Below are 20,018 nucleotides of genomic sequence, written 5' to 3' on the forward strand. Positions count from 1 at the left end.
TTTGAATCAAAACAAATCATTTATTCAAACAACTCATGGAAAAGAATGAAAAAGCCTTGTGATGGGATAGTCCACGCAGGCCTGAGGTCGGCTCCAGCATATAGACAGAACAGTTAAGAGTCCCGGGAATCTCTCCTTCCTCCTGAAGTGCGCTCTCGATCACCAATCCCTCCCACAAAAAGGGAACAAGTGCACACTTTGGGAGAAAGGAGAGATCATTGGGACTCACTTAAAGATTCCTAAACAAGTGGGATCAACAAGTTAACTAGCTATGGTTTTGGCAAATACACACAAAGGTAAAGATCAAATGACTGAGTATCAACTCATTTATACCAAATCTATCTATAGTTGTTCATAGACTTGAGCTTACAAGACTGATGTTTAATGCTTTGTGAAATTACTCAACTGTGTGTGTTACTGTCATAGATAATAAACCAACTAACTTGTGCCGTCTGGTGGACAGATTAGAACTGGTAACACGTTTAACGTCAGCATGCATATTAAACCATTATAGCATGCTGATTAAACATATTACGTCAGGTATGTCATTCACTGATGTCATCTTTGTTTATATTGTGTGGGACGTTTTATGGTTGTGAAAAGACTTCCGTCTCTCTGACGCAGTACATAATATTGTGTACTCTGACACACACGCACGTTTATAGTAAACACACACATATCATACCAGCTTGTTAACGCATGTACAGTCGTGGACAAAAGTTTTGAGAATGACACAAATATAAATGTTCAGAAAGTCTGCTGCCTCAGTTTGTATGACGGCAATTTGCATATACTCCAGAATGTTATGAAGAGTGATCAGATGAATTGCAATTAATTGCAAAGTCCCTCTTTGCCATGCAAATGAACTGAATCCCACCCAAAAACATTTCCACTGTATTTCAGCCCTGCCACAAAAGGCCCAGCTGACATCATGTCAGTGATTCTCTTGTTAACACAGGTGTGAGTGTTGACGAGGACAAGGCTGGAGATCACTCTGTCATGCTGATTGAGTTCGAATAACAGACTGGAAGCATCAAAAGGAGGGTGGTGCTTGGAATCATTGTTCTTCCTCTGTCAACCATGGTTACTTGCAAGGAAACACGTGCCGTCATCATTGCTTTGCACAAAACGGCTTCACAGGCAAGGATATTGCTGCAAGTAAGATTGCACCTAAATCAACCATTTATCAGATCATCAAGAACTTCAAGGAGAGCGGTTAAATTGTTGTGAAGAAGGCCTCAGGGCGCCCAAGAAAGTCCAGCAAGCGCCAGGACTGTCTCCTGAAGTTGATTCAGCTGCAGGATCGTGGCGCCACCAGTACAGAGCTTGCTCAGGAATGGCAGCAGGCAGGTGTGAGTGCATCTGCAAAAGATATTCTGCAAAAGGTACAGGGATTGGAATAGGGATTGGACTGCTGAGGACTGAGGTAAAGTCATTTTCTCGGATGAATCCCCTTTCTGATTGTTTGGGGCATCCGGAAAAAAGCTTGTCCCGGAGGAAACAAGGTGAGCGCTACCATCAGTCCTGTGTCATGCCAACAGTAAAGCATCCTGAGACCATTTATATGTGGGGTTGCTTCTCAGCCAAGGGAGTGGGCTCACTCACAATTTTGCCTAAGAACACAGCCATGAATAAAGAATTGTACAAACACATCCTCTGAGAGCAACTTCTCCCAAACATCCAGGAATAGTTTGATGACGAACAATGCCTTTTCCAGCATGATGGAGCACCTTGCCATAAGGCAAAAGTGATAACTAAGTGGCTCGGGGAACAAAACATCAATATTTTGGGTCCATGGCCAGGAAACTCCCCAGACCTTAATCCCATTGAGAACTTGCGGTCAATCCTCAAGAGGCGGGTGGACAAACAAAACCCCACAAATTCTGACAAACTCCAAGCATTGATTATGCAAGAATGGGCTGCCATCAGTCAGGATGTGGCCCAGAAGTTAATTGACAGCATGCCAGGGCGGATTGCAGATCTCTTGAAAAAGAAGGGTCAACACTGCAAATATTGACTCTTTGCATCAACTTCATGTAATTGTCAATAAAAGCCTTTGACACTTATGAAATGCTTGTAATTATACTTCAGTATTCCATAGTAACATCTGTCAAAAATATCTAAAGACACTGAAGCAGCAAACTTTGTGGAAATAAAGTTATTTGTGTCATTCTCAAAACTTTTGGCCACGACTGTAGTGCTACAAAAGCTAATTCCATTGTTAATTGTGTGATCAGTGTAGGGCACCCTATTGGCACACTGTTCCTTATAGGCCTAGTGCACAACTTTTGACCAGGGCCCACAGGGTACCATTTTGGACGCAGCCCGGGTCTTAGCCACTCATAAAGAAACAGATCAACACAAAGTTCTGCACTTAGAATGAACATAGATATATAATTTATAGAAGCTGAACGAGTTACCCATAGGTGGTGATAAAAACAAAGGAAAACAAACACACAAAATATACAATGACCTAAAACCTAACGTTCAATCTTATTATAATATTTAAACTGTTAAAAACATTAAAAACAACAAACTAAAAGGGTAGGTGAGTGAGAACGTCTGCGGACAGAAAAGCTCTTCTGTAGAGCATAAACATCACACACTCCCAATGGATACACCAGCCAACTCAGAAACAACACACTCCCACCACCGCACAATGCTAAAACAATACCAAAACATTTAACCTTTGTCTTTTTGTCTTTAAATCTGTTCCTTTACAGAAGCCTTGGGAATGACTCTCAATCAACACAAGCTGCTGGGCAACTGGGATGAAAATCACTTCATGGTTTTACAGGAACTGAAACGGACCACTTCCGGGTCATCAGAGGCTGAGAGTGTGGCTCGGGGTCACGGGGACCTGGAGGTGGGTGTGTAGATGAAGGTACCCGCCTCTCCACTATACTACAACCTGGCTGGTACCCCGATACTACAACCTGGCTGGTACCCCGATACTACAACCTGGCTGGTATCCCGGTACTACAACCTGGCTGGTATCCCGATACTACAACCTGGCTGGTACCCCGATACTACAACCTGGCTGGTACCCCGATACTACAACCTGGCTGGTATCCCGATACTACAACCAGGCTGGTATCCCGATACTACAACCTGGCTGGTACCCCGATACTACAACCTGGCTGGTACCCCGATACTACAACCTGGCTGGTACCCCGATACTACAACCTGGCTGGTATCCCGATACTACAACCTGGCTGGTACCCCGATAATACAACCAGACTCCCATGCCACTCCCCCGAGTGGTGCAGCGGTCTAAGGCATCTCATCTCAGTGTGTGAGGCGTCACTACAGACCCTGGTTTGATTCCAGGCTGTATCACAACCGGCCCAGCGTCGTCAGAGTTTGGCCCGGGGTAGGCCCTCATTGTAAATAAGAATTTGTTCTTAACTGACTTGCCTAGTTAAATAAAGGTTAAATAAATAAAATACAAAGCCTCTCTCTCTGTGCTGCACTGGGGTTCCAGACAGCTGTCAGTCAAACAGTCACACAGACACATACTATAAAACTTCTCAGTCAGGTTTGGGCCTTCGTCCTCCAGCCCTAACCTCCATGTCCCTCTCCATTCCATGTCTGTCTTCCTCTCTGTCGTTTCCACTGAGGTAAGTACTGCCGCTGGCCTTGTGAACCCACTGCAGAAGTTACGCACGACGCATGGCTGGACCGAAGAAACCAGAAATGAACACAAATACCTTCTGTCTTCTACCTCTCTTCATGGGCCAGCCTTCCTGCATCTCTTAAAACTCTCCTCCCTCCCGCTCCCTGAGCTCAGCGGTAAACACACACACCTCATCACAACGAGAGGGTAAAAAGCTCTCAGCCTCTTCAACTCATTCCACACACAAAAAAAAGCTTTTTAGTTTCCATATTTCATTTTTCCACAAAAAAAGCTTTCTCCATCAGTCTTCCCTTCTGCATTAGCTTACAGGCTCCTCCTTCACTCCGATGGTATGTGAGGTGGCCAGCGGTTCTCAGCAGTTGATTGGTTGCTCTGGGCATAGTCTAAGGTGTGACCCGGTTCAGCCCACTTTGGCCCAGGTGAGGAAGGCGGGGATGTCTCTGACCGGCACATTCCTGGTCAGGGCTTTGACCCGCAGGTTACGGTCATCTGTCAGAAGAACCACCTCCCGACGCAACCGCACCGGACCGTCTGGTAGAGAGGGGGGAGAGAGAGGTTGGAAGGGAGGAAGAGGGCAAATAGGTAGGGGAGAGAGAGTGGAGGGGAGCAGAGGTTGGGAGGGGGGGAGAGAGAGGGGAGCAGAGGATGGGAGGAGAGAGGGGAGCAGAGGTTGAGAGGGGGGGAGAGAGAGGGGAGCAGAGGATGGGAGGAGAGAGGGGAGCAGAGGTTGAGAGGGGGGGAGAGAGAGGGGAGCAGAGGATGGAAGGGGGGAGAGAGGGGAGCAGAGGTTGAGAGGGGAAGGAGAAGATAGAGGGAAAGAGGGGGGTTAATATAAAAGTACAGACAAATCAGGCATAATGTGTGTGTGGGTGTCTACCTCTCTGTGCAGGCATGAAGTCCTTAGCCTTGTCTTTGCAGTAGTGGAGACAGCAGGACAAGATGACATCATCATTGTTCCCCTGGAGAGAGAGAAAGGAAGGGAGGAGGTAGGGAGGGGGGAGAGAGGAGGTAGGGAGGGGGGAAGAGAGGAGGTAGGGGAGGGGGAGAGAGGAGGTAGGGAGGGGGGAGAGAGGAGGTAGGGAGGGGGGAGAGAGGAGGTAGGGAGGGGGGAGAGACTGGTAAATCTAAAGATGATTTTCAACGACAGCCGAAAATTGGATGAAAATGCATTGATATGCAGTCAGACTGCTCCAAACTAATTCACACACTACAGATGGTAAAACATCGCACTGTAAACAGAGGATCTGGGTGTTTACACACACACACACACACACACACACACACACACACACACACACACACACACACACACACACACACACACACACACACACACACACACACACACACACACACACACACACACACACACACACACACACACACACACACACACACACACACACCTGTTGTCCGGAGGTGTCTTCACTGCGGAAGGCGATAGACTCCAGTTGACTTCCTCTGCTGGTCAGCGCTCTGAGACAGGGCTCTCTGGCCTCGAACCCTCGCTCCAGAAACGCCACGGCAACCTTGGCCTTCTCCTGGACCGCCCGTGCATGAGTCGTGCCAGGGTTACCACGGGAACCACCGCCGCCACGACCACCGCCGGAGCCTCCGCAGCTCTCCTGACCCTTCGCCAGACCATCCAACTCTGTTATCACTGGAGAAGGGAGAGAGAGATGGGGGGGAGAGAGAAAGAGAGACAGTGGGAAGAGATTAAGGGGGAGAGAGAGTGAGCGAGTGACGGGGAGGGAGCGAGAGTGAGCGAGTGACGGGGAGAGGGAGGTGGAAGGGCGATAGAAAAGGAGGGGGAGAGGTGTCTTGAGGCCGGTGAGGTGGTTGATGAAGTGAGTGAGTGAGTGAGTGAGCGAGCGAGCGTGGTGCGTGCGTGCGTGCGTGCGTGCGTGTGTGTATGTGTATGTGAATGTGTGCTAGTTACCTATGAGGGGCACCACCAGTATGTAAGTCCCAGACTGCAGCAGTGTCTTGAGGCCGGTCAGGTGGTCGATGAAGCCATTGGTGTCTGGAACCAGGAAAAGAGGACGTACCTCTAACTTCAACTGACCACCCGTCTGTAACACCGCCTGCACGGAGGGAGACACACCCGCATGTTAACACAAGTATACACACACATGTTAACGCACATACACACACGTTAACACACAGGTTAATACGCTCAAGAATTCAGGACATACAGTGGCGTCCGAAATGATTGACACCCTAAAAAATATGATCTATAATAACAGTAGAAAGTCAATGCTGAGCTGCACAGAACCAGCTAAAAGTTGACACAACTACTCCAGGGTTTTTATTCATTTATTTTTATACTATTTTCAACATTGTAAAAATAAAGAAAAACCGTTGAATGTGTAGGCGTGCCCAAACTTTTGACTGGTACTGTATAGTACGCACCAAACAAAATGGGGAAATTATATTATTTTATACCAATACAATTGCTCAGAGAAAGAGATGTTGTTTATGAAGTCCTCAAAAAAAGGTAGGGGTCAAAATTGACACACCTAAAGATTCTTGTAAATAAATGAGTGAAAAGTTGAGTATTTGGTCCCATATTCCGAGCATGCAATGAGTATGTTTACATGCACAGGAATAAAGTAATATTAACACTGCTTATCTTAAATCAGGTCATTTTTCAGCTGTGGTAATATAATTGCAAAAGGGTTTTCTAATGATCAATTAGCCTTTTAAAATTATAAACTTGGATTAGCTAACACAACGTGCCATTGGAACACAGGAGTGATGGTTGTTGATAATGGGCCTCTGTACGCCTATGTAGATATTCCATTAAAAATCAGACGTTTCCAGCTACAATAGTCATTTACAACATTAACAATGTCTACACTGTATTTCTGATCAATTTGATGTTATTTTAATGGACAAAACATTTGCTTTTCTTTTAAAAACAAGGACATTTCTAAGTGACCCCAAACTTTTGAACGGTAGTGTACAGTCGTGGCCAAAAGTTTTGAGAATGACACAAATATCCATTTTCACAAAGTCTGCTGCCTCAGGGTCTTTACAGTGAGGGAAAAAAGTATTTGATCCCCTGCTGATTTTGTACGTTTGCCCACTGACAAAGAAATGATCAGTCTATAATTTTAATTGTAGGTTTATTTGAACAGTGAGAGACAGAATATCAACAAAAAAATACAGAAAAACGCATGTCAAAAATGTTATGAATTGATTTGCATTTTAATGAGGGAAATAAGTATTTGACCCCTCTGCAAAACATGACTTAGTACTTGGTGGCAAAACCCTTGTTGGCAATCACAGAGGTCAGACGTTTCTTGTAGTTGGCCACCAGGTTTGCACACATCTCAGGAGGGATTTTGTCCCACTCCTCTTTGCAGATCTTCTTCAAGTCATTAAGGTTTCGAGGCTGACGTTTGGCAACTCGAACCTTCAGCTCCCTACACAGATTTTCTATGGGTTTAAGGTCTGGAGACTGGCTAGGCCACTCCAGGACCTTAATGTGCTTCTTCTTGAGCCACTCCTTTGTTGCCTTGGCCGTGTGTTTTGGGTCATTGTCATGCTGGAATACCCATCCACGACCCATTTTCAATACCCTGGCTGAGGGAAGGAGGTTTTCACCCAAGATTTGACGGTACATGGCCCCGTCCATCGTCCCTTTGATGCGGTGAAGTTGTCCTGTCCCTTTAGCAGAAAAACACCCCTAAAGCATAATGTTTCCACCTCCATGTTTGACGGTGTGGATGGTTTCTTGGGGTCATAGGCAGCATTCCTCCTCCTCCAAACACGGCAAGTTGGGTTGATGCCAAAGAACTCCATTTTGGTCTCATCTGACCACAACACGTTCACCCAGTTGTCCTCTGAATCATTCAGATGTTCATTGGCAAACTTCAGACGGGCATGTATATGTGCTTTCTTGAGCAGGGGGACCTTGCGGGCGCTGCAGGATTTCAGTCCTTCACGGCATAGTGTGTTACCAATTGTTTTCTTGATGACTATGGTCCCAGCTGCCTTGAGATCATTGACAAGATCCTCCTGTGTAGTTCTGGGCTGATTCCTCACCGTTCTCATGATCATTGCAACTCCACGAGGTGAGATCTTGCATGGAGCCCCAGGCTGAGGGAGATTGACAGTTCTTTTGTGTTTCTTCCATTTGCAAATAATCACAGAAACTGTTGTCACCTTCTCACCAAGCTGCTTGGCGATGGTCTTGTAGCCCATTCCAGCCTTGTGTAGGTCTACAATCTTGTCCCTGACATCCTTGGAGAGCTCTTTGGTCTTGGCCATGGTGGAGAGTTTGGAATCTGATTGATTGATTGCTTCTGTGGACAGGTATCTTTTATACAGGTAAGAAACTGAGATTAGGAGCACTCCCTTTAAGAGTGTGCTCCTAATCTCCGTTCGTTACCTGTATGAAAGACACCTGGGAGCCAGAAATCTTTCTGATTGAGAGGGGGTCAAATACTTATTTCCCTCATTAAAATGCAAATCAATTTATAACATTTTTGACATGCATTTTTCTGGATATTTTTGTTGTTATTCTGTCTCTCACTGTTCAAATAAACCTACCATTAAAATTATAGACTGATAATTTCTTTGTCAGTGGGCAAACGTACAAAATCAGCAGGGATCAAATACTTTTTTCCCTCACTGTACATATTTGTGTCAGATGTTACTATGGAATACTGAAGTATAATTACAAGCATTTCATAAGTGTCAAAGGCTTTTATTGACAATTACATGAAGTTGAGTCAATACTTGCAATGTTGAGCCTAATTGACAGCATGCCCTGGCATGCTGTCAATTAACTTCTGGGCCACATTCTGACTGATGGCAGCCCATTATTGCATAATCAATGCTTAGAGTTTGTCAGAATTTGTGGGGTTTTGTTTGTCCACCCGCCTCTTGAGGATTGACTGCAAGTTCTCAATGGGATTAAGGTCTGGGGAGTTTCCTGGCCATGGACCCAAAATATCGATGTTTTGTTCCCCAAGCCACTTAGTTATCACTTTTGCCTTATGGCAAGGTGCTCCATCATGCTGGAAAAGGCATTGTTCGTCACCAAACTGTTCCTGGATGGTTGGGAGAAGTTGCTCTCAGAGGATGTGTTGGTACCATTCTTTATTCATGGCTGTGTTCTTAGGCAAAATTGTGAGTGAGCCCACTCCCTTGGCTGAGAAGCAACCCCACATATAAATGGTCTCAGGATGCTTTACTGTTGGCATGACACAGGACTGATGGTAGCGCTCACCTTGTCTCCTCCGGGACAAGCTGTTTCCGGATGCCCCAAACAATCGGAAAGGGGATTCTTCAGAGAAAATGCCTTTACCCCAGTCCTCAGCAGTCCAATCCCTGTACCTTTTGCAGAATATCAGTCTGTCCCTGATGTTTTTCCTGGAGAGAAGTGGCTTCTTTGCTGCCCTTCTTGACACCAGGCCATCCTCCAAAAGTCTTCGCCTCACTGTGCATGCAGATGTACTCACACCTGCCTGCTGCCATTCCTGAGCAAAGATCTGTACTGGTGGTGCCCCATTCCCGCAGCTGAATCAACTTTAGGAGGCGGTCCTGGCACTTGCTGGACTTTCTTGGGTACCTTGAAGCCTTCTTCAAAACAATTGAACCGCTTTCCTTGAAGTTCTTGATGATCTGATAAATGGTTGATTTAGGTGCAATCTTACAGAAAGCAATATCCTTACCTGTGAAGCCCTTTTTGTGCGAAGCAATGATGACGGCACGTGTTTCCTTGCAGTTAACCATGATTGACAGAGAAGAACAATGATTCCAAGCACCACCCTCCTTTTGAAGCTTCCAGTCCGTTATTCGAACTCAATCAGCATGACAGAGTGATCTCCAGCCTTGTCCTTGTCAACACTCACACCTGTGTTAACGAGAGAATCACTGACATGATGTCAGCTGGGCCTTTGTGGCAGGGCTGAAATGCAGTGGAAATGTTTTTGGGTGGGATTCAGTTCATTTGCATGGCAAAGAGGGACTTTGCAATTAATTGCAATTCATCTGTTCACTCTTCATAACATTCTGGAGTATATGCAAATTGCTGTTATACAAACTGAGGCAGCAGACTTTGTGAAAATGTATATTTGTGTAATTCTCAAAACTTTTGGCCACGACTGTATATAGTGTGTGTCTGTGTATAGTGTGTGTGTGTGAGTGTGTATATAGTGGGTGTGTGTGTTTGTATGAGTGTGTATATAGTGTGTGTGTGTGTCTGTATATAGTGTGTGTGTGTGTATATAGTGTGTGTGTGTGTGTGTGTGTGTGTGTGTGTGTGTGTGTGTGTGTGTGTGTGTGTGTGTGTGTGTGTGTGAGAGTGTGTGTGTGTGTCTGTGTGTGTGAGTGTGTATATAGTGTGTGTGTGTGCGTGTCTGTACATACTGTGCGTGTGTGTGTGTGTGTGTGTCTGTGTATGTGAGTGTGTGTCTGTGTGTGTGAGTGTGTATATAGTGTGTGTGTGTGTGTGACCTGTATCTTGTCCCTGCGTCGTTGCTGCTGAGCCAGTCTGTTAGTGAGGGCGCTGCGTCTGGCCCGGAGCTCTCTGATGTCATCTTCGCTGCCCCCGCCCTCATCCCCCTCGGAAACAGACGACTCTGCCTCCACGATGACGTCATCGCTCTAAGATACAGCACCACAGGAGAGAGGGCAACAGAGGGACATGTTAGCAGACACACATCTGAAAACACCTACACACCTGATTCAGCTAACCAAGGCATTCATGACGGTGACTAGTTGAGACAGGTGTCTAACTCAGTGCTAGACTTAAAACAAATAATCAAGGATTGAGAGACAGAGAAACTTGGAGAAGAACCTGCGATAACATTTGATAAGTAAGAGAGAGAAACAAACAAACACCTCTCTCTCGGTCAGTGAGTCGTGTCGACTGTGGGCGTCGCCGGGGCTGCTGGGTTGGGGAGAGGTTGCCATGGAGACATACTTCCCTCCCTTGAAGGCCAGGAGAGGTTGTTCCTGTCCACACAGAGCCTCCAGGAAATACTTCAACACTGTTACCCTTTTACAGTCTGCTGCTATTACCTAGAGAGAGAAAGGGAGAGAGTGAGAAAGGGAAAGAGTGAGGGGGAGAGAGAGAGAGGGAGAGAAAGAGCGAGCAAGAGAGAGAGAGCATGTATGCAATGTATATATGGTGTATAAACTCACGGTATCCCTGGTGAGGTCTATGTAGCAGGGTTCCTGTGGGGCGGCGAGCAGCGGGACGAAGCCGGCCAGTAGCCTGTCCTCCTCCAATAGCAACAGGCGGAGCTCCTCATCCCCCTCGCCTCCGTCCCCGTCTGCCTTGTACAGCGGCGCTTCCCCGTGGTCGACACGAGCCAACGCATTACACAGGTCGGCCAAGCTACGCCACACACCAGAGCTACAGCCACTGGTAGAGAGACGAGAGACAATCAGTGTGGTACAGTAACACCTCCCCACAGGAAGAGAGAGGAGACAGTAGCACCTCCTCACAGGAAGAGAGAGGAGACAGTAGCACCTCCTCACAGGAAGAGAGAGGAGACAGTAGCACCTCCCCACAGGAAGAGAAAGGAGACAGTAACACCTCCCCACAGGAAGAGAGAGGAGACAGTAACACCTCCCCACAGGAAGAGAGAGGAGACAGTAGCACCTCCCCACAGGAAGAGAGAGGAGACAGTAGCACCTCCCCACAGGAAGAGAAAGGAGACAGTAACACCTCCCCACAGGAAGAGAGAGGAGACAGTAGCACCTCCCCACAGGAAGAGAAAGGAGACAGTAACACCTCCCCACAGGAAGAGAGAGGAGACAGTAGCACCTCCCCACAGGAAGAGAGAGGAGACAGTAACACCTCCCCACAGGAAGAGAGAGGAGACAGTAGCACCTCCCCACAGGAAGAGAGAGGAGACAGTAACACCTCCCCACAGGAAGAGAGAGGAGACAGTAGCACCTCCTCACAGGAAGAGAGAGGAGACAGTAGCACCTCCCCACAGGAAGAGAAAGGAGACAGTAACACCTCCCCACAGGAAGAGAGAGGAGACAGTAACACCTCCCCACAGGAAGAGAGAGGAGACAGTAGCACCTCCCCACAGGAAGAGAGAGGAGACAGTAGCACCTCCCCACAGGAAGAGAAAGGAGACAGTAACACCTCCCCACAGGAAGAGAGAGGAGACAGTAGCACCTCCCCACAGGAAGAGAAAGGAGACAGTAACACCTCCCCACAGGAAGAGAGAGGAGACAGTAGCACCTCCTCACAGGAAGAGAGAGGAGACAGTAACACCTCCCCACAGGAAGAGAGAGGAGACAGTAGCACCTCCCCACAGGAAGAGAAAGGAGACAGTAACACCTCCCCACAGGAAGAGAGAGGAGACAGTAGCACCTCCCCACAGGAAGAGAAAGGAGACAGTAACACCTCCCCACAGGAAGAGAGAGGAGACAGTAGCACCTCCTCACAGGAAGAGAGAGGAGACAGTAGCACCTCCCCACAGGAAGAGAAAGGAGACAGTAGCACCTCCCCACAGGAAGAGAGAGGAGACAGTAGCACCTCCCCACAGGAAGAGAGAGGAGACAGTAGCACCTCCCCACAGGAAGAGAGAGGAGACAGTAGCACCTCCCCACAGGGAGATCGTCCTGTGTTTGGATTGTATACTCACTCTATACTACAAGGCGGAGGATTCCATTGGTCGGGGTGTCCAAGCATCCAATCAGACCAGACTTTAACGCTGGGCAGCAGCTCCCTCAGGTCCAATGGGAAGGCAGAAACTCTCACCATCCCCTCCTCCCACTCATCCCCCTCTTCTCTCTCCTCCTCAGGGATGGGCTCTGAGAGAGGGAGTGAGGGAGAAAGGGATAGGGAGAGAATCAATGTCTGCCTTCCTAGGGGGTAGAGTTCATAGGTCAGGCAAACCTCTCCATCAAGGTTACTACAAGCTGTGTGGGTGGAGTTGGATTTTTGGTAACATGATATCCTCACCGGTCCCACTCACAATAGCAAAGTAAAAAAACATTTGTCATTACATTTTTTGAAAGCAAGGAAGAGTCGCCTTCCCTTGCTAGTAGTAGCTAGCTAGCTAGCTAGCAGCCTGGCTAGCTGGCTTTAGCCTGGCTAAAAACCTAGCTAGCCTTTTTAGCTTCCCACTTCTCCAATGCAACATAATCAGATTCATCATTGAAAAAAAATATGCCCTGGAAAATATTCTTATACTTGTCGGTGTAACCTGTTAGGTTGTAATTATCAGAGTAAGAACTCGACGGACACTATGGAAGCTTAAACCAAGTGAATTCATCCCAGAGGGATTCATCCCACAGCTGAACAGACCAAAACATGGTTCCATCAGTGGTGGTATAGTCTCCTCCGTCTTGCTAAACATTGCATCTTTATTGCTAGCCAGGAAACTAAGTGATAGGGGAAATAAACTGTTCCTTCTCTTTTAACGTGACCTGACCTCAACCCCCTTCATCACTAATCCATGGCTCTCTCCCGTTATCAATGCCTGCCACATGTGATCGTTTTCCCTGCACTCAGTACATTCCAAGCTTCATTGCCTCCACCATATACCTTCCTCCTACAGATGACCAGTAACTTCTGGTGTAAACCCTCTAAACCACAGCACTCAATACTTCAACAGGATACCTGATAATTAACCCTAAGTTTTAGGAGTCAGAACCCAGAATCCATCCAACCTAAAACATGATCCCAGTTTGATATGCTGCTTGTGTATTCATTCCCATAGCACCTAAATAAATGTTTTGGTCATGGAGAAAAAGCACATGGCTAGTTAGCTGGCTACGGCAGGTTCTAGCATTTCACAATAGCCTGTTAGAGGGTTTGTGGGTTAGAGTGTTAATGGGTTAGAGTGTTAGTGGGTTAGAGTGTTAGTGGGTTCGAGTGTTAGCGGGTTCGAGTGTTAGCGGGTTAGAGGGTTAGAGTGTTAGAGTGTTAGTGGGTTAGAGTGTTAGTGGGTTAGAGTGTTAGTGTGTTAGAGGGTTAGTGGGTTAGAGTGTTAGAGTGTTAGTGTGTTAGAGTGTTAGTGTGTTAGAGTGTTAGTGGGGTAGAGGGTTAGAGTGTTAGTGGGTTAGAGTGTTAGAGGGTTAGTGGGTTAGAGTGTTAGAGGGTTAGTGGGTTAGAGTGTTAGAGTGTTAGTGGGTTAGAGGGTTAGAGTGTTAGAGGGTTAGAGTGTTAGTGGGTTAGAGTGTTAGAGTGTTAGTGGGTTAGAGTGTTAGTGGGTTAGAGTGTTAGTGGGGTAGAGGGTTAGAGTGTTAGAGTGTTAGTGGGTTAGAGGGTTAGTGGGTTAGAGTGTTAGTGGGTTAGAGTGTTAGTGGGTTAGCGGGTTCGAGTGTTAGCGGGTTAGAGTGTTAGCGGGTTAGAGTGTTAGCGGGTTAGAGTGTTAGCGGGTTAGAGTGTTAGTGGGTTAGAGTGTTAGAGAGTTAGAGTGTTAGTGGGTTAGAGTGTTAGAGAGTTAGAGTGTTAGTGGGTTAGAGTGTTAGTGGGTTAGAGTGTTAGAGAGTTAGAGGGTTAGTGGGTTAGAGTGTTAGTGGGTTAGAGTGTTAGTGGGTTAGAGTGTTAGTGGGTTAGAGTGTTAGTGGGTTAGAGGGCTTTAGAGCGTTAGTGGGTTAGAGTGCTCTTCCCTCTCATATGAACTGTGTCAGTCAGACAGTCTTTTTACAACCATACAATATATACAAATATCCCATCTGTGAATGACATACCTGCAGGTGTGTCTCTCAGTAGCTCTGTGCAGCGCTGGACCAGCAGAGAGAACATGGCCAGACCCAGAGCTGTAGTCTGCTCCTGTAAAACAGACCTCACCTCACCATCTCCTCCTAAAGGAAGGGAGACGGAAGGGGGAGGAGAGGGGAGAGGGGGGGAGGGAGAGAGAGGGAGAGAGGGGAGAAGGAGAGAGGGAGGGGGGAAGGAGGTAGAGGGAGAGAGAAAGAGATCATAGGCTTCAGGGTTTTTGCACAATACTTTTGTACAAGGTCACTTTTCTCTCTCTGTGTGTGTGTGTGTGTGTGCGCACATGTGTTACCTCTGCTCTGAGCGTTGTGTATAGTGAACATGTTGATGGTGATGATCTGTAACATGCGTGTGCTGCCCAGAGGGGAGGGGCTGTGTTGGATCAGCACTCTGAACTCCTGGAGAACACGACTGACCACCGCTGGGAACGACTCCATGCTGCCACACAGTGGACATGTTGCTCATTTAACACTCTTACCCAGAGATACTTACAGTCAGTGCTTTCAACTAAGGTAGGTAAGACAACCACATATCACAGTGATTGGAAGTAAAATCATTCTTCAAAAACAACAGCCTAATCAGTGAAATATGTGTGTTAGAGCATACAACCACACGGGCTTTAAAAAAGAATGAAGTCTACATATTTAATTCACGACCACACACACACACACACCAAAATAACTCACCCCACTTTAGTGAAGAGTTTTCCATGAGCGTGGAGGAAGCTGAGTATGAACCTCTTATTGAGCTGCAGACAGACAGGAGCAACAGAGCACTGATGAGTCAGATAGTAGGTCTAGCATTGATTAGTCATGTCTGTCCTGTCGTCTTCTTCTTCTTTCATTGTTCTATGCTATTTAACTGCTAGGTGAAGGGGACTGGTTATAACACTGGTTATAACAGCTAGGTGAAGGGGACTGATTATAACACTGGTTATAACAGCTACGTGAACGGACTGGTTATAACACTGGTTATAACAGCTAGGTGAACGGACTGGTTATAACACTGGTTATAACAGCTAGGTGAAGGGGACTGATTATAACACTGGTTATAACAGCTAGGTGAACGGACTGGTTATAACACTGGTTATAACAGCTAGGTGAACGGGACTGGTTATAACACTGGTTATAACAGCTAGGTAAACGGGACTGGTTATAACAGCGAGGTGAACGGGACTGGTTATAACACTGTTTATAACAGCTAGGTGAAGGTGACTGGTTATAACACTGGTTATAACAGCTAGGTGAAGGTGACTGGTTATAACAGCTAGGTAGGTGAAAGAGACTGAGTAGAAAGGTGGGCACCAGAACCTGACTATAGGCCAACTTACATCAGAAAAACAACAAAGGTAATTGAAGAGATGAAAAGAAAAAGAGAGGAAGATTAAACTATGGTAAACAGTCTTCCAGACACAAAGACAGACATTTCTCATTAACTACTGTTTTAGTCATGGGGAAGTCTGTTAACTAACAGGTTTGACACATGGATATGCGTGTGTGTGTTAGTAATGGGCATTTTAAATTATTTCACTATTCAAATAATATATATATATATATTTTTACAGATATCCCGGATAGTCGAACTACATGTAAAAAACACAACAACAAAAAACATTTGGAACGGTGTTTCAACTTGGGAAATGGCTTGTTACGCTAGAGAGGTGCTGCTCTGCTTGTTACGCAGCCTGTGAAACATGGGAGAGAGGTGCTGCTCTGCTTGATACGCAGCCTGTGAAACATGGGAGAGAGGTGCTGCTCTGCTTGCTACGCAGCCTGTGAAACATGGGAGAGAGGTGCTGCTCTGCTTGCTACGCAGCCTGTGAAACATGGGAGAGAGGTGCTGCTCTGCTTGCTACGCAGCCTGTGAAACATGGGAGAGAGGTGCTGCTCTGCTTGCTACGCAGCCTGTGAAACATGGGAGAGAGGTGCTGCTCTGCTTGCTACGCAGCCTGTGAAACATGGGAGAGAGGTGCTGCGCTGCTTGCTACGCAGCCTGTGAAACATGGGAGAGAGGTGCTGCTCTGCTTGCTACGCAGCCTGTGAAACATGGGAGAGAGGTGCTGCTCTGCTTGCTACGCAGCCTGTGAAACATGGGAGAGAGGTGCTGCGCTGCTTGCTACGCAGCCTGTGAAACATGGGAGAGAGGTGCTGCTCTGCTTGCTACGCAGCCTGTGAAACATGGGAGAGAGGTGCTGCGCTGCTTGCTACGCAGCCTGTGAAACATGGGAGAGAGGTGCTGCTCTGCTTGCTACGCAGCCTGTGAAACATGGGAGAGAGGTGCTGCTCTGCTTGCTACGCAGCCTGTGAAACATGGGAGAGAGGTGCTGCTCTGCTTGTTACGCAGCCTGTGAAACATGGGAGAGAGGTGCTGCTCTGCTTGCTACGCAGCCTGTGAAACATGGGAGAGAGGTGCTGCTCTGCTTGTTACGCAGCCTGTGAAACATGGGAGAGAGGTGCTGCTCTGCTTGCTACGCAGCCTGTGAAACATGGGAGAGAGGTGCTGCTCTGCTTGCTACGCAGCCTGTGAAACATGGGAGAGAGGTGCTGCTCTGCTTGCTACGCAGCCTGTGAAACATGGGAGAGAGGTGCTGCTCTGCTTGCTTGCAGCAGTGCAGGGGTCGGTGTGTTTGAGACGGGAAGGAGAGAGAGTAGCCATACAGACTTGTGCTAGTTAGACAAACTTGTAGATGCCAGGTGTTTTTCAGGACAAAAAAAGGGCTTAGGTGGGCGTGGGAACGGCAACGGTCAGCCTGTCGGCACGGCTGAATTGTTAACAAAATTGTACAGACATCCGGCCCGTATGGTGCATTATGCATCATATGAAACATTTTTGTACTATATCAACAATGGACTAATGAAACAAATACCAAAATATTGTTTTAGGATGGAGTTTTCCTTTAGGTTTACACAAAGCATTTTTCCACCCCTGACAATTTTGAAAAATAAAACAAAATACATATACTGGTTGGACTTAGGCTGCCCGCCCAAGGGTTTCTATGGCAGGATAATCCCTGGATGCCATAGTTTATCTATCATCCCATCTTGTAGTGCCTGTCTTGACTGCATCAAATCGATGTGAAGAAGCTAGCTAAGATAGCCAGCTATGTTAGTCAGCTAGCTAGCTACTAGGCTAATTGAGTCTATTTTGCTGTGCTTCCCATCCTTGTCTACAACACTTCCATTCAGATTAAACAGCCAAATCAAATCAAATCAAATCAAATTTTATTAGTCACATACACATGGTTAGCAGATGTTAATGCGAGTGTAGCGAAATGCTTGTGCTTCTAGTTCCGACAATGCAGTAATAACCAACAAGTAATCTAACCTAACAATTCCACAACTACTACCTTATACACACACAAGTGTAAAGGGATAAAGAATATGTACATAAAGATATATGAATGAGTGGTGGTACAGAACGGCATAGGCAAGATGCAGTAGATGGTATAGAGTACGGTATATACATATGAGATGAGTACTGTAGGGTATGTAAACATAAAGTGGCATAGTTTAAAGTGGCTAGTGGTACATGTATTACATAAAGATGGCAAGATGCAGTAGATGATATAGAGTACAGTATATACATATGAGATGGGTAATGTAGGGTATGTAAACATTATATTAAGTGGCATTGTTTAAAGTGGCTAGTGGTACATTTTTACATAATTTCCATCAATTCCCAATTTTAAAGTGGCTGGAGTTGAGTCAGTATGTTGGCAGCGGCCGCTAAATGTTAGTGGTGGCTGTTTAACAGTCTGATGGCCTTGAGATAGAAGCTGTTTTTCAGTCTCTCGGTCCCTGCTTTGATGCACCTGTACTGACCTCGCCTTCTGGATGATAGCGGGGTGAACAGGCAGTGGCTTGGGTGGTTGTTGTCCTTGATGATCTTTATGGCCTTCCTGTGACATCGGGTGGTGTAGGTGTCCTGGAGGGCAGGTAGTTTGCCCCCGGGGGATGCGTTCTGCAGACCTCACTACCCTCTGGAGAGCCTTACGGTTGTGGGCGGAGCAGTTGCCGTACCAGGCGGTGATACAGCCCGACAGGATGCTCTCGATTGTGCATCTGTAGAAGTTTGTGAGTGCTTTTGGTGACAAGCCGAATTTCTTCAGCCTCCTGAGGTTGAAGAGGCGCTGCTGCGCCTTCTTCACGACGCTGTCTGTGTGGGTGGACCAATTCAGTTTGTCCGTGATGTGTACGCCGAGGAACTTAAAACTTTCCACCTTCTCCACTACTGACCCGTCGATGTGGATAGGGGGGTGCTCCCTCTGCTGTTTCCTGAAGTCCACAATCATCTCCTTTGTTTTGTTGACGTTGAGTGTGAGGTTATTTTCCTGACACCACACTCCGAGGGCCCTCACCTCCTCCCTGTAGGCCGTCTCGTCGTTGTTGGTAATCAAGCCTACCACTGTAGTGTCATCCGCAAACTTGATGATTGAGTTGGAGGCGTGCATGGCCACGCAGTCGTGGGTGAACAGGGAGTACAGGAGAGGGCTCAGAACGCACCCTTGTGGGGCCCCAGTGTTGAGGATCAGCGGGGTGGAGATGTTGTTACCTACCCTCACCACCTGGGGGCGGCCCGTCAGGAAGTCCAGGACCCAGTTGCACAGGGCGGGGTCGAGACCCAGGGTCTCGAGCTTGATGACGAGTTTGGAGGGTACTATGGTGTTAAATGCTGAGCCAACCTGATGGTCGCTCGTCGCAACCTACTCCTTCTCATTTAGCTAACTTAATTCCGTAAATTTTAATTCGATTTTGCAACGATTAGAGATCTCCCACATTGCTTTCTACACATTGCAGCCTCGGACTGTAGTGCCACAAACGCGTAGAACCTTCCTAAGACTACATTATGTATTTTTATTGGGGGCTTAAAAACTACATTAACATTTGTATTGTTTTATTGAATTAAGAATTTTAAATGTCATGGTATATTCGTGTGTAGTAATATCACAGATCATTTAGACAAAGCCTTTTCATTGTTAAAATAGGGCGTTTATTTAAAATGTAAATTTAAAATGAATACTCACGGAAGTATTCTAATACTAATGTATTTGAATATTCAAATAACAGTGCCCATCCCTAGTGTCTGCGTATGTGTCTGTGTGTTTACATGTTTCTGCCTGCTTGTGTGTGTCTGGACATGTTTAACTAGAAGTCCCCACAAGAAAAGTAAACTAACAAAAATTGGGTTTAGGGTTAGGTTTTTTGCTTAAGGTTAGTGTACGGGTTAGGTTTAGGGGTTAGGGAAAATTGTATTTTGAATGGGACTAAATTGTGTGTCGCCAACAAGGTTAGTTGTACAAGACTGTGTGTGTGTGTGTGTGTTTGCGTGTCTGCCTGCGTATGTGTGTGTGTGTGGATGTGTTTACGAGGGCGTATCTCCATGGAGACGGCGAGAGCGCCGCGGCCCACGACGCACTCTGTCTGTCCACTACGGAGGGTGAGTCACAGAGCCACCACTTCCTGGGAGAGAAAACATCTCTAGTGTGTGTATATGTGTGTTTATGTGTGTGTGTGTCTGTGTGTGTGTGTGTGTGTGTGTGTGTATGTGTGTGAGAGAGAATATAGGTGTGTTTCTCTGACTGTGCCCTGTGGACAAGGGAACCTGAGGACCAGAGGTATTTAACAGAGAGAGCGACAGCATGTACAGAGCATTCAGACAGTATTCAGACCACTTCCC

At 46.7% G+C, this 20,018-nt stretch overlaps 1 protein-coding gene across 1 annotated transcript in view; it reads right to left on the minus strand.

Moving 5' to 3' along the window:
- LOC139552779 (telomerase-binding protein EST1A-like) overlaps positions 1 to 20,018 on the minus strand; it is a 37,547-nt gene continuing 17,529 nt past the window's right edge. Inside the window, exons 9-19 of the mRNA XM_071364818.1 lie at positions 15,029 to 15,090; positions 14,635 to 14,780; positions 14,315 to 14,428; positions 12,259 to 12,427; positions 10,796 to 11,018; positions 10,493 to 10,672; positions 10,106 to 10,255; positions 5,577 to 5,721; positions 5,044 to 5,297; positions 4,515 to 4,596; positions 1 to 4,168 (exon numbers count right to left, since the gene is read on the minus strand). Of these exons, the coding sequence (XP_071220919.1) occupies positions 4,038 to 4,168; positions 4,515 to 4,596; positions 5,044 to 5,297; positions 5,577 to 5,721; positions 10,106 to 10,255; positions 10,493 to 10,672; positions 10,796 to 11,018; positions 12,259 to 12,427; positions 14,315 to 14,428; positions 14,635 to 14,780; positions 15,029 to 15,090 (1,656 nt within the window). The 3' untranslated portion in view covers positions 1 to 4,037. The remainder of the gene's footprint in view (positions 4,169 to 4,514; positions 4,597 to 5,043; positions 5,298 to 5,576; positions 5,722 to 10,105; positions 10,256 to 10,492; positions 10,673 to 10,795; positions 11,019 to 12,258; positions 12,428 to 14,314; positions 14,429 to 14,634; positions 14,781 to 15,028; positions 15,091 to 20,018) is intronic.

This window comes from Salvelinus alpinus, chromosome 24 (assembly GCF_045679555.1).
Source record: "Salvelinus alpinus chromosome 24, SLU_Salpinus.1, whole genome shotgun sequence".
In the NCBI taxonomy this organism is placed as follows: domain Eukaryota; kingdom Metazoa; phylum Chordata; class Actinopteri; order Salmoniformes; family Salmonidae; genus Salvelinus; species Salvelinus alpinus.